We start from the raw sequence: 13,501 nt of genomic DNA on the forward strand, positions 1-13,501 counted from the left end.
ACACAAGAATAGGATTAGAACACTGCTCTTTCTCCCCCCAAGACCAGAGCTCTGCACCTGCTTGCATTACTAGCCCTACTGACCTCCCGGGGGCTTGTCCAACCTAGGGCTCAGAGGCCTTGGGCCTCTCCGCCCCCATCCTCTCTTCCCTCCTGACCTCTGCACATGTCCCACCGTAGGGCACCCATGTGCACCCCATACCGGTGACTTCATCTCATGGGCCGCCCCTGGCTCAGCAGACCCGCTGCTGCTGGTGCGGCGGGAGGCGGGGCCCAGCGCCTCAGCCAGGCCGGTGCTGGAACTCTTGGGGAGCGACATGGGCGTGGCGGCTGTGTGGATGATAAGAGGCGGCAGCAGGTTCTTCCGCAGCTCCGGGTGCTCTCCCAGGGACACCACTGCCGGGGGAGTGAGAGAAGGAGAGACCCTGAGTCCACTCAAGGCTGGCCCAGGGCCAGGGCCCGCACCCCCAGGATAGATACTCACAGGCCAAGCGCTTCTTCCTGTCCCCGTCACCATCCAGGCTGGGTGAGAAGAAATCGGGCTCTGACTCGGACTTGGTGGCATCTCCCTAGGGTGGGGGTGGGGGGGGAGCAGCAGGCCATTAGAGACCTGGCCCTGCAGGGGTTAGTGGGCTGGACTGAGGCCTCCCTGTCTCCACAAGCATACACCACATATAGGCTATGGGAACCAGCAACCACGGCACGAGGCATGCACTGGCACAGGCCACACCATCCAGGCGTGGGGCCCAGAGCTCCCCAGGGCCCCCGACACCTCTGCCTCCCACCTGCCACACCTCAGAGAAGGCCACGGCTAACCCCATAGCCCACGACACAACCAGCCTGGCGGGGACTGGCTCCGGGAAGGGCTGAGGGGAGAGGGGAACAGCCGGGCAGGCGGGTGGGCAGGTGGCATAGGCCAAAGGGAGCTGGGGACCTGAGTGAAATGGTCACTAGAGCTTAAATTCCCAAGGCCACTTGTGCCCTCTGCTTTCCTTCCATGGCTGCCCTCCCCTGAGCCGCAGACCTGAGGACCCCAGAAGGAAATTGAAAGACCCCAGACAGAGCAGCTCAGCCCAAGGAGGCCACTTCAGGCCCTCTGCTTCTTCCCCTCGTCTTTCCCAAGACCCCACCCCGTCCCCTGGCCCCATTTTTACCTCTGTCCCTGTCTCTGGGGTACTTTTTTCTTCCTTCTTAGCAGGTCAGTGGGTTCCCCAGTAATTACACACTTCTCCTTAAGGAGTTATTAAGAAATACTTGATTGCTACTTTTGATAAGGGCATAAATATTGCGTAATTGGCATCTCAGGGGATCATTTTCATTAACTCAGTTTACATCCCTAACGAGGCCTTTAATTATCGAGTGGGATCTCCAGGGGGCCGCTCGGGATGCACAGCACTGTGGGGTCCCGCGGGAACCCCGGCCTTGGCCCGAATTCCAGGGCCAGCGCAGGAAACAGTGGAGCACGGGCTCGGTGTGGAGGCCAGAGTGGGGGCAGGCCCCCAAATGCCTGCTGGACCTCCCAGGTGGCCAGGGGGCCAGAGACTCGGAAGTGGGTTTAAAAATCTGGGACCTTCTGGCAAGAGGCACCCCACCCTCACATCCTCCAAAGACTTGTCCTGAGCTGAGGCAGCTTGTGGGGGTCTCCAATAGGGGCTCAGGGCAAGGGGGAGGGGAGAGAGATGGGAAAGTACAGTCTGCGGCCACGATCCCGAGACTCGGACTCCTCGGGGACCTCAGTGTAGGCACCCACACGCGGTGGACCACACACGTGCACACAGAGATTCTAAGTCCCTTCCTTCTCCCGCCCCTCTACTGGTCCAGCGGGGGACGGGAACAGTGCCCTTGGCAGGGTGGTGGGGGCAGAGGCAAGGAGGCCCCTCCTCTCCATGTCCTCAGGGGGAAGGGACTTAAAATCGAAGCAAACCTCACGACACCAATGACCACCACAGCTACCACAGTTGCACAGCGGCTGAGCGTGAACACGAGCACAGAGACACGGAGGTGGAGGGGGCACAGGGCACGGGGAGCGGGGGCATGCCGACTCATGATCGCGTACCTACCCCCTGGGAGTCGACAGGCAGCTGAATACAGCTTAACTGTCCACTCGCATCTTCCCGTTTGCTGATTTCCTACAGGGAGACGGGGAGGCAGGGGACGGGCGCTGGTCACAGGTGCTCGGGCTTTCAAACATCAGCAGTGTCAAAAGAGGACGAAGAAAAGGATGGCACAAACCCGACAGGGGTGGAAGGGGGACGAGACACTGGGGGTAGGGGAGGAGGAGAAAGGGGACAGACGGCCTTCCAGAATTCAACCACAGGCCCTCGGGCCCGAATGAATCTGAAGGGTGAGGGCAGAGGCCATGAAGGTGGGGGAAAAGGGCAGGCAAGGAGATCGAGCCCCCCAGTAATCCTAATAATGACAGCTACGATGCACAAGGGGCATGCCAGCCGCCCGGAAACCGCTTTAGTCACACCAGCTCGCCTCTCGCAAGGCGGGAAGGAAGTCACTCGTGTCACCATGAAGGAGGCAGCTGAGGTTTGGAGAAGCTAAGACAGCTGTCCCCAGGCACGCAGAGAGTCAGAGGTCTACCTGGGCCTTGCACCTGAGTCTCCAGCTCACCTTGTACTGGCCCCGTACTGGCAGCGGGCTTGGGGATGGGCAGGGAGGCGGGGAAGGAGGAGGGCATGAGCCAGAGGCCGGGAGGAGGCTGCGGGCCAGGAGCTGCAGCGGGGCTCCCCACTCCCATACGCCCAGCCTGCATCCCCCAGAATCAGACCAGGTCCAGCTGCTCCCACCGGGATGGGATGTGACAAGTAACACTGGGATGACAGCTATGATGTTGTTTAATACCAATTAATGGCCTCACACAGGGCCTGCTGTCTGCTCATTTAATTAAGTGTGTGCATGACAAATACACAGGGATTCAGGATGCTGCCCCCTGCACGTCGGCAAATGGGCAGCCGAGCCAGCCCCGTCTCCCGGGCCTCCTCCCTCTGACCTCTTGGCAAGGTGGCCAGGCCAGCTGGGACTACCCTGGAGCCCTCCTGCTGCTGACGACCAACAACTTCCTCTGCAGAGGGGGGTTGCCTGTTTTGTAAAAGAGCGGGCCATCACAACAGCGACAACCAGCCTCTCCTGCCAGAATGTGGGGCTTCCTCAGAGCCACATGTGCAACCCCCCGCCCCCCTTAAAACTCTGTACAAGACAGGGCAGGTGCTTCTGGAGGTATCCAGGTCACCGGCCTGGCTTGACCGGCCCTCCCCTCCCCCACCTAGGTGTTGGCCCACGACACACAGGACAGTGGGCGGCTGGTCCAGCCCCTCCCGCGGGCACTTCAGGGCCAGGCCGCCGCCCACCCCCATGGAGGGGGGTTGATCTGGAAATCCTTCCTCCATCCCAGCCCCGACCTGAAGCATCAAACTCTGAGACTCTTGCCACTGGGCACCTGTGCCCTGCAGGTTGAGGCGGCCGTGGCCCCAGGCCCTAGCTGACCCGTCGGGCTGGGGCAGCCACAGGCCCCCGGCAAGGCCAGAGTGACCTGTCTTCCTTCCCAACAGCAGACCTTGCCGCTGCCTAGCAACCAGGCCGGCTCGGCAGCATTCAATTTAACAAGGTGTTTGCTGAGAGGGCCGGCGGTGGGGAGGGGGCTGTCTGCACCGGGCACCTCCAGGGCTGCTGAGAAGACCGAACGGCCAGCTGAGGGGAGGGGAATAGGCTCGGGGTGTTTTCCATATCCCCTCGCGGAGTTCCTCGGGGATTTTTCTGAGGACATCTTAGCCGCCAGGGGCAGTGGTTTGCAAGGGGCGGCGGGACCCCCATCCCCGCTCAGCAGTTCTTCCCACCGGCTAAGAGCGGTGGGTGTCCATGGAGACCCTGGCTCTTACGGGAGCATGGTGTCAGCCCTGAACTTCTCAGGCCCCGGGGAACCCCCAATGAAATGCCTCGTCCCTCGGCACAAGAGGCCCGGCCATCACCAGAGGCAGGGCTGGCCTCCCCCACCAGCTGCCCTCGCTGCCACCCAGTGGGAGGAAATGCGATAATGGATAAGTACAGAATGTGCACGGCCGGCAGGCAGCCGGAGAGGGCCGGTGTGGGACAGAGGCACCCGCACCCCACCAGCCCAGCCGGCCTACGGGGAACGGCCCTCCCTCGCGAAGGCTGGGAAAGAGTCGGAAAATAGATTTTTGTTTTTCCACCGTGTGCCGAGTATTTATAGACCAGGCCGCAGCGGGAGTTTCCATCCGGGTCACCCGGAGAGAACTGGACCAAGAGCTTCTCTGCGCCCAACCTGGAGCATTTCTAGGTTGGGTCAACCTGCCTGTGAAAGACGCCTGGACTGGAGGCTGGGCTGGGCCCGGAGCTTGGGGGACGGGCGGGGGAGAGCTGAGGGACAGGAACGACGTACGGCCCTCCAGGCAGGTGCTGAGCCCTGGCACAGCCAGGGCAGGATCGATGCAAATCAATATGAATGGATGACGCTGCCTGTGACGGAGGTGATGGAGCCTGGGCTGGAAATAGGACGCTCGTCTCTGCCATGCCTGCAGCTAATTGGGCTCATTTCTCACCCTGGGCAGCTTAGCCCTGCCTGGGCCCTGGTGGCATCTTCATCAGTTTAGCCAGAGCTTGGATGATTTGCACCCAAGCTGCCCCCACCCTTCGGCTCAGAGGGGTCCCCTCTGGATGTCCCCGAGAGCACCCGTACTCGGGATCCAGCTGGCACCGTGTGCCAACACTTATCCAGCTCTCCGGGGAAGAATCTGGCTGACCTTGATGCGGAAGCCCACTCAGGAGCTAGTGGACCCAGGGATCCCCCACAACCGCCCTGTCTCCCCAGTGCTGAGGGGCTGCCCGAGACCCGGGACCTTCTACCCCAAGTCCCCCAGCCTGGCTTGATGGGCACTTTCTGCGAGACCTCCCCGGCCACCATGGCTCAAGCCAGGCAGCCGACTCCTCCCGGAACTGGACTGCTGTGGGCAGGGGGTTACCTCCGCCTGGAAGCCCTCCACCAGAATGGCGACGAGCAGATTAAAGAGCACGTAGTTGCCGAAGGTCATGAGGGCAATGAAATAAAGAGCAGCCCAGGACGACGTGGAGGCCATTCCATTGTAGAGCACCTTGTTCCAGTCCTCCTGGGTCAGGATCTGTGGGCAGAGGCTGGGGGTCAGGGCCTTCACCGGGGGTGCCCCGCCTCCCCCCCCCCCCATCCACCCCTGCCTGGTTACCCTGGCACCTGAAAGACGGTGACGATGGCCCAGAGCAGGGAGTCAAAATTCTTCCGGTCCGGCAGCGTGTCCCCGTCCCGCTCAGATGCAAATTTGCAGCCGAAGAGATGCATGCCCAGGATGCTGAAGACACAGGAGCCGGGAGATGGGGGGCAGGGGCGGGGGCACCCCCTGCCCCTCAGGCCCTCCTCCCAGCCGGCGCGGAGGCCGCCCCTGCCCTCACCTGAAGATGAAGATGAAGAGCATGAGCAGCATGCAGAAGGTGGCCACGTTGTCCATGGTCTTCATGAGCACCACCAGCTGTCGCTGCAGCGCCGGCAGGAAGCGCACCAGCTTCAGCACCCGCATCAGGCGGAAGGTCCGCAGCACCGACAGGCCACCCCCCTGCTGGCCCACGATCTCCCACACGCTGCAAGGAGGGCGGGGAGCCTGAGACCCTGCAGGCTCGCCCTCCCGCCACCCCTCCCTCTGAGAGGGCCTGGAAAAGCCGGCCCAGCGCCAGGGCGCGGGGCACAGGCGGGAGCCTCCGAGACGGGTGTAGGTGACAGCTCCGGCCCTCTCCACGCCCTCCTCTCTCCAGGCCGGAGATCCCCTCCTGGCAGCGGACAGCCCTCTCCCACATTCCGGCCCATGCAACAGCGTCAAGTTAGGGAATATTTGCTTTGTTCCCTTCTAATGAAATCTAAAGCCGGTTCCAAAAAGCAATAAGGCAGTTCTCCTGGCCCCAGGCCTAGGGGGACGGAGCACTTTCCCAGGGTCTGGGAAACCCTAAAGCAAGTCAAGGGTGTCTGAGATGGTTTCCAAGCACTTTGCTGGCCGGGCTTCACACCCCCTTCAGCTCCTCTGCAAAGCCAGCTGCCCAGTCCTCACTCGCCCCGGGGCCCGCATGGGCTCAAGGGCAAGAAGCAGAAGTGGGGGGAGGAGACTGAACAGCGGGTCACCCCCCCACTGGGGAAGCGGCAGGGCCTGCAGGGGTCAGTGGGGCCTGACTCCAGACCCCTCCACCCCAGAGGAACAGGCTGCCTGGCTCTCGTCCAAGCCACCCCACGGGCATTCCTCAGGCGACAGGCAGTGGAGGGGCCGCCATACCTGATGACGACAATGACGCCATCGAAGATGTTGTAGGGGTTCTTGATGTAGCCAAAGGGACCGTACACGAGCAGCTTCAGCAGCATCTCCAGGGCAAAGAGGCTGGTGAAGACGATGTTGCTGATTTCCAGGGCGTTGGTGAGCTCCTCGGGCTAGAGGGCAGGGTGGGGTATGAAGCAGCCGAGGCTCACCCCTGAGCCCCTCACCCCTGCCGTCCCTAGCGGAGGCCACCGGCAGAGAAGCAGCAGGAATAGCAAGGTGGGGGGTAGGCGGGGCGGGGGGCGGGCAGTGGTGATGCTGGATGGACTCTCCAGAGGAGGGCTCACCCCCAAACGGCCCATGAGGAAATGCACTCGGGGGCAGCTGCCACGCCAAATCTCAGCCCCAGGTCTCAGAGCCTGGGACCGCAGGCTCGCGGGAAGCCTGTATAATAGGTTCTGCCCACCGCCTGCGAGGAGGTCCGAGACCTTTCTTGTCCTGTGCTGCCCGGTCAGCTCAGCAGGCCGTGGCCAGCGGCACAGCAAGGCCGGCCAATGTCACAGGGCGACCGCCAAGGCCTCACACGCATACCCAGACACACAGCCACACGCAAAGTCACACGTGCTCTACAATTACTCTGTGGATTTGGCAGCCTTCTCCCGGACAACTGTTGGCTAACGTTGCTTTCTTCCAGACACAGGCACACACGGCACACCCCCGCACACCGTGCACACAAACACACGAACGAGCACACGCGCGCGCGCACGTACGCCCGCAGGCACACGCAAACGTGCTGGTGGGCAGAAAGGAGGTGACTGAGCAGGTTGTCGCAGACGAGGAGGACCTGGGGCTGCCCCCTGAGACTGCGATGCCTGGGTTCATTGCCAGCCCATCCTGTCCCCTCGCTGTGTGACCTTCAGCAAGATCCTCAACCTCTCTGGCCAAATGTAAAACACTGGCGGTAATCACTTTTATGCTTCCAGCCAGGGTCCGGGATTGGGAACGAGGACCCATCCTAGAGAGGTCGTCAGAAATCATGAAAAACGTCTGCCACTCCAGCTCACTCGTCGCCTCCCTCCCTCCCTTCCGTCAAAATTAAGCATCTACTGTATGCCTAGCAAGACATCAGGTATGAAAAGGAGCCGCAAAAACATGCCGACTATTCTCCCTGCCTCCCGGGAGCCCAGAGTCTCACTGGAAACAGGTCGTACACAAAACAGCTGAGTAACCACAAGAGGCCTTAGATACTTAGATGCCAAAATAAATTATCCCGACGGTAAATCCAAGAGTCCAGGGGAGAGACGGTGAGGGAGGAACTAAGGCTGGGAAAGCCTTAGTCAGGAAGCAGCATTTGCAATGAGCTCTGAAGGGTAAGGTCTCTCCAGGGAAAGGGGCGCGGAAGGCGTCACAGGGCAAAGCACGAGGAATGAACCATGTTTGGGGAGAAAGAGAGCGGCAGAGCTGAGCTGAGGGCTGGAGATGCAGGGTGAGGTAGGATTGGCTCAGTGGAGCTCAATGCCTACCTAATGGGGTGTCTTGATCGCCCCGAAGCCTTCGTTTCAAAACAGCTCAAGAAGTTTCAGTTAAAATAAACAACCAGATGAAGCCCTCAGTCCATCAGACACCTCCCCCTGTTTACCCAGCTGCCTCCTCTGGCTGGCTGCCCAGGTAGGTCACCCAAGCACGGAAGCAGGCCTGGGCACCCACCAAATGTATCCTGACGGCCTGACTTTGTGTGGCCAGCCTGGGTAGGGGGTGGGGAGACCTGGAAGGAAGGGCCTTCTGGCTGGCAGGTGAGGGGTGTTTGGGGGTCAACAGCTACTCAGGAGGAGAGAAGCTCTCGGCCTGTGCACAGATTCTTTCCGAAGGCAGGCCTGGGGGGCCGGGTCAGGATCAGCAGGCAGGGCCGAGAGCCAGCCGTCCAGAGAGTGGGTGGCTGGTACAGGGCCGGTGTGGCAAGGAGCCCATTGGTCCAGCAGATCCCGAGCAAGTCCTTGCTCCCCAGACGGCAAATGGGGGCAGGAAAGGACACTGCCACCTGACCTAGTGAATGGGGTCACAGAGAGACGGGATCTTGGGCCCCTCTAGCATTAGCATAGTGCAGGTGGCGGGGAAGGGGTCATCGTCAGGACAGGTAAAGCTCGGGGCTCAGATCCCTCCTGACTAAGTGGATCCCCTCTTGGCATCCCAAGTCCAGTCTGCCAGGGACCAGGCTCAGTGAGCCTGCCTCCCTGTCACTCTGCCACCTGCCCAGCTGTCCAGCTGGATTGCATAAAGGTGATGGGCACAGGTGCAATGCCTTGAGGGTCCCCAGGCTCACCCTGCGTCTCACCTCATGCTATCCACATAACTGCCCTGGCACCCTCACTTCAGATAAGAGCCGAAAGGTCAAGAGATGGTGAATGATGGGTTCAAAGTCACGGGGCAGGGAGAACCAGGGAGTGGGACCCAATCCCATTTCATTCGGACTCTGATAACACGACGCAGCAGTCAGGGGCCAAACCCACCCCAGGTGACAGCCAGGCGCCCGTGAATCCAGACACACTGAATTCATAACACGCCTTCCAAAGTCTACAAAACCATATTTCGCATGAACTTAATGTATGAATAAAGAACACGCTGATTCGAAGGCACAGCTGAGGTACAGCTTACAATGGGTGAATTTTATGGCATATACACGATACCTCAAAAAACGGTGCCAAAAATAAAAATTAATAAACCTTTTTTTAAAAAAAAGTGGCTGAAAGCACAGTAGCTTTCGGCCTCTTGCGTCGACTCCATTAGTGACTCTTAAAAGTACGACCAGCACGGGGCATGTGGAGGGGGTTATTTCCAGAATTCCCTGATGTCATTCAAGGTGGGGCGCAACGTCTGTACCCGACGGCTCATGGCTCATGGACACCTGCACACCGGCCGAGAGCTTCACTGGAAAGGTGGTACAGGGCTCCCCTGAGGTCCTGGTTGAGGGGGGCAGGGAGCAAAGGCTGGACCCCCCCCCCCCTTCACGCCTCCAGGCAGCTGAGACAGGAACTGCAGGTGAAAAGGAAAAGCGGGCACTGTCCCTCAGCCTGTCCTCTCTCTCCTGGGCAGTCTCACGGCACACACCTCCGGGCAATGCCTATTTGCTCCCAGGGCCCCGGAATCCCCCCGTGATCCATGGGAAAAGGCACTCCTCCCCAGACAGGTCAGCCCAAGTTACTAAATCGGAGGCTGGGAACGTTCTGCAAACACAGGCAGGACGTAGGACGAGGATACAGAGACACAATCTTAGCAACACGGTGGCCCCAGGGACCAGAGCCGTGATCACAGCCACTGCAGCTGCAAAGGGGCGGGGAGGGAGCCAACTTCTGCCAGTATCTCCCCGGGGCAGTGCGCTGGCTACCCCGTCCCTCCTAGGGTTTCATTTCCTCCCTGCCTCCTTAGATAGCCGGGGAAACTGAGGCTCCAAGAGGTGTGGTGACTTGGTGGAGGTCACACCGCTGGCTCAGGAAGCCCCCCCCCCAACCAGGTGGGCACCAGCCCCCCTCTGGACTCTCTCCTGCTGCCAGGAAGTCCTTTCTCAGGTCTCAATCCTCCCTCAAGACGTCAAGGTCCAGTGGGGGGGCTGCAGTGAGTTGAGGCCAGGCAGCCAGAGCCTCTCCCACACAGGGGCCCCGGGCTCTTCTTTGGGAAGATGCTAACTGCAAACGCCCCACCTCCTAACACTTCCCCTCCCCTCAACCTGTCCCCTTGGAGCAAGTATAGCCCCCCCCCCCAACAAGCTCCCCGATACTTCTTGGCACCAGGACTCCCCTGAAAGCACCAGGACTCACCTCCATCAGCCAACCCTTAACGGGCCCACAGCGTGCCGAACACTGGTGATCAAAACATGGGGTGGAACCAGAGTGTGGGAGGCCGGCCAAACCTGAGACTTTCTGCCTGTGTGACCTTGGGCAGGTTCCTTAGCCCCTCTGATCCCCAGTGGCCTTCGCCGTTAAACAGGGTAGCGTCACCTCATGGCAGAACTGCTCTGCAGAACAGAGGCGTTAAAGACCGTGAAAACACCCAGCCCAGAGCCATGCTCAGGTGGCCCCACGGGCACTGACGGTGGACGCGGGCCTCACACACGGCAGGACGGAATGCCTGCAAGGCTGCACGAAGCCCCACGCTGGGCACAAGCACCAGGAGCACCCCGGGAGCTCAAACCCAGCTGAGGCCGGGGAGGAAGGGGCGGAAGGAGAACCCCGTGGAGGGCACCCCCAGCTGAGGGCGGCACGAGCAAAGATGCAGAGGAAGGAATGCATGGGGACAGGGACAGAGAATCAAGTGCTTCTCCGGGGTCAGAGCGGGGGAGGGGTCCGTGGAGGACACGGCTGCAAGGCTGGCAGGGCCCAGGCAGGATGGCCTTGAACTCTGTCCCACCACTGGGGCTGGACTCGCCTCTGCCCGCGATGCTGCCACTGGGGCTTCTGGGGGGAGGAAAGAGATGTGCAGAGCGGTGTATTAAGAAGATTAATCTGGCTGCGGTGGTGGCAGCATGCTGACGGCTTGGAGAGACGGAGAGACGGAGACCAATTGGGGGGATGCTGCAGAGGCCCAGGCAGGAGGCCCAGGAGCGGCTCCGGCACACGGGGACGGCGAGAGGAGTGGGCGAGCTGGGAGACAGCTGGGCAGAGGCTCGTACGAGTCACCCCAGTCCTGCCCCAGCGCCACCCCACCCCCATCTCCTCCGCTCCCAACAGCTCCACTGACCTGAAATCTCTGCTCCTTGGTTCACTTCACCTCTGCTTTTGACAGTCCTGCCCGCTGCACCCCCTCCCCCGACCCAGGATGGGGGAATCCAGGCAGGCCACAGCGATGGGGTAAGGGTCTCTCGCACCTCTTGCCTCCTCCTCCTCCAAGGAGGGGTGTGGGAAGTCAGGAGCCACCTGGATGGCAGGTGGTTTCGAGCAAAGCCCACGGGCTTCACCATATCGATCACCACCTTGCTCTTCTCAGACCTCCGGGAGCTCTCCAGCTTGGAACTTTGCCTCTCTGGGCCAATCCCCTTGCGGCCCCTCACGCCCACTGGGCCCACTGCTGGGTGTCACTGTGCCCCAGAACCCCGTATCCAGGGGTGGCTCCAGCCCCTCCCCACAATCTCCTACCAGCACCCGGAAGTCACCTCCAGGAAACACACCAGCAAAGCGGGCACACGGCACTCACAGTGTGCTCCCAGCTGGGACACAGCCAAGCCAAAGCCCCTGAGACCCCAGATTCTGGAGCTGGGGCCCCTGCCCCTCACCTGCCAGGACACCCTCTCAGCCTGGAGCCCGGGGCGGACCATTTCAAGGCTGCCTTCCTGCCGCAGACCTCAGAGCGCCCCTGCCGGGCCAGCCCCAGCCCAGGTAAGACCCCACCCCCTCCGCTTCTGCTGCGGCCATCGAATTGTTGAGCGGTGCTGTCACGAGCCTGTGCTGACTGGACAGGGCAATGCCAGCTGGGGGCCTCACGGCAGCTCTGTCCCTTCCCTCACCCTCCTCTGCTGCTGGGGCTCCGTCTCTCCCCACCTAGAGCTGTTCCAAACCTTCTCCCTCTCCTCGCCCCGCCTCGTCCCCACTCCCAGCCTGGCTTCTCCCCGCCACTCCCCCCCCCCCCCGGGCTCCGCTCCCCTCCCCACAAACAGCTCTGTGACGCACAGCACAGCCGACTCTTCTCTCCTCCCCTCCTCCACCTGCACCTGCACCTCCCTCCACACACACCCCACGTCCCCAGGGCCCTGTTCACGTATCCCCTGTTCCCTCACTCTCCCAGTCTCCTTTCCTGGGCTCAGAGCAGAAACCCCCATGTGAGTGCAGGCCTAGTCCCCCCAAACCCCAGCTCTGTCTAGACTCTCTTCCAAGTCCCTCCCTCAGGGGATGCCAGGACAGCACCAGAGCCTGCTGTCGGCCCCACCTGCCAGCGCCCGTGCCCCCTCCTGCCCTCCTAGGGCTCCCTCCCGTCCCCTTTCTCTGCTCAGAGTTCAGTCAGAACCCACTCCCTCCTCTTGCCCCCCAGCTCCCGACTCCCACCGCCGCAGCCCCCTCCCACCCGGCTGTCACTGGGGTGTGGACGACACTAAACAATCTCCCTCCAAGCCCTTGGCTCCTCACCCAGAGAGCCAACCTGCCTGATAGCGTTCCCGGGATGGCCGGCCTCCAGCTCAAACGCAGCGCTCCAAAACAAACCCTCCCACCCCCTCCATCAAACCTGCCCCTTCCCGGACGGCCAGCTCCATCACCCTCCAGAATTCTGTCTTGGCTCCTGGGAGTTATCTAGGATTCCTGTGGGCCCTCATCCCTCCAGCAGCAGGTGCCGGCCCCCGCCCCCTTGTCCTTTCCACCACCACCATACTTGGGGCCCTCGCTGCCTCTGGTCTGAAGGACAGAAATAGCCTCTGGGCCTCTCCCTCGACCCAGCCCGCACCCACTGGAATCTCTGGCTTCCTTCAACACAGCTGGGCTCACATCACTCCTGCTCAGACACCTCGGTGGGGGTGGGGGTGGGGGTGGGAGGCAACATGACTGTCCTCCGAGCGTCCCACGCCACCCTGTGCTCCTCCAGGCTAGGTTGCCGGATTTCCCCTTAATCCTTCCATCGAGGCCTCTCTGCACCAATCCCGCCTAGCTTTCAAGGACCCCTCTCAACAGCCACCTCCTTTGTGAAGCCCTTCCAAGCCCCCAGCTGGGTGTGAGCATCTCTCCTCTGTCCCCAGAAGCCTCCCTTACGACATTTGGCATAATCGTCCATGAAGCAGAACTTTTTGGCTAGAACCTACATTTCTCCGGTGCTTCTGGTGCTTCTGGCTCTGTCCCCCGCCCCCTGCCATTCTGCCATCCTATTCTGGCATGCTGTGCACAGGAGGAGGTGTTTGCTGAGCGGCAGGAGCCTATAGGACCAGAGGACGCCTGAAGGAATGTGAACACCCCGTTAGCCAGCCATCTCCAAAACAGCACCCATTCCCCACCCCCCCACATCTGGAGAGACTTTGGAAATCTGGGGCTCTAAAAGGATCATTCCCCCCCCCCCCCCGGTTCTATTTGGCTCAGCCTCAGCTCCTGAGACAGGGCTCCTCTGTCTGGAGGCCAAGAACTGCTAGAAGGCCCAAGGGATAGACTTGGGGTGGGAGGTGTCCATAAACCCTTGTCCTAAAGGCCACATGTGGGGTGTCCCTGCACGTGTGTATTTTCTGGGGAAAGAGTCCCCAGTTTTCAG

At 61.2% G+C, this 13,501-nt stretch overlaps 1 protein-coding gene across 5 annotated transcripts in view; it reads right to left on the reverse strand.

The window, feature by feature from the left end:
- The window catches only part of CACNA1G (calcium voltage-gated channel subunit alpha1 G), a 61,309-nt gene that overhangs the window by 26,379 nt on the left and 21,429 nt on the right, over positions 1–13,501 (reverse strand). For 3 of the 5 annotated variants that reach the window (XM_047833488.1, XM_047833486.1, XM_047833485.1), the window contains exons 10-16: positions 6,311–6,462; positions 5,445–5,630; positions 5,230–5,344; positions 4,985–5,140; positions 2,060–2,128; positions 484–568; positions 202–395 (exon numbers count right to left, since the gene is read on the reverse strand). In XM_047833488.1, coding sequence (XP_047689444.1) covers positions 202–395; positions 484–568; positions 2,060–2,128; positions 4,985–5,140; positions 5,230–5,344; positions 5,445–5,630; positions 6,311–6,462 — 957 coding nt within the window. The remainder of the gene's footprint in view (positions 1–201; positions 396–483; positions 569–2,059; positions 2,129–4,984; positions 5,141–5,229; positions 5,345–5,444; positions 5,631–6,310; positions 6,463–13,501) is intronic. The other 2 variants (XM_047833489.1, XM_047833487.1) reach the window with 1 other exon arrangement.

Source organism: Prionailurus viverrinus, chromosome E1 (assembly GCF_022837055.1).
Source record: "Prionailurus viverrinus isolate Anna chromosome E1, UM_Priviv_1.0, whole genome shotgun sequence".
NCBI classification, from domain to species: Eukaryota; Metazoa; Chordata; class Mammalia; order Carnivora; family Felidae; genus Prionailurus; species Prionailurus viverrinus.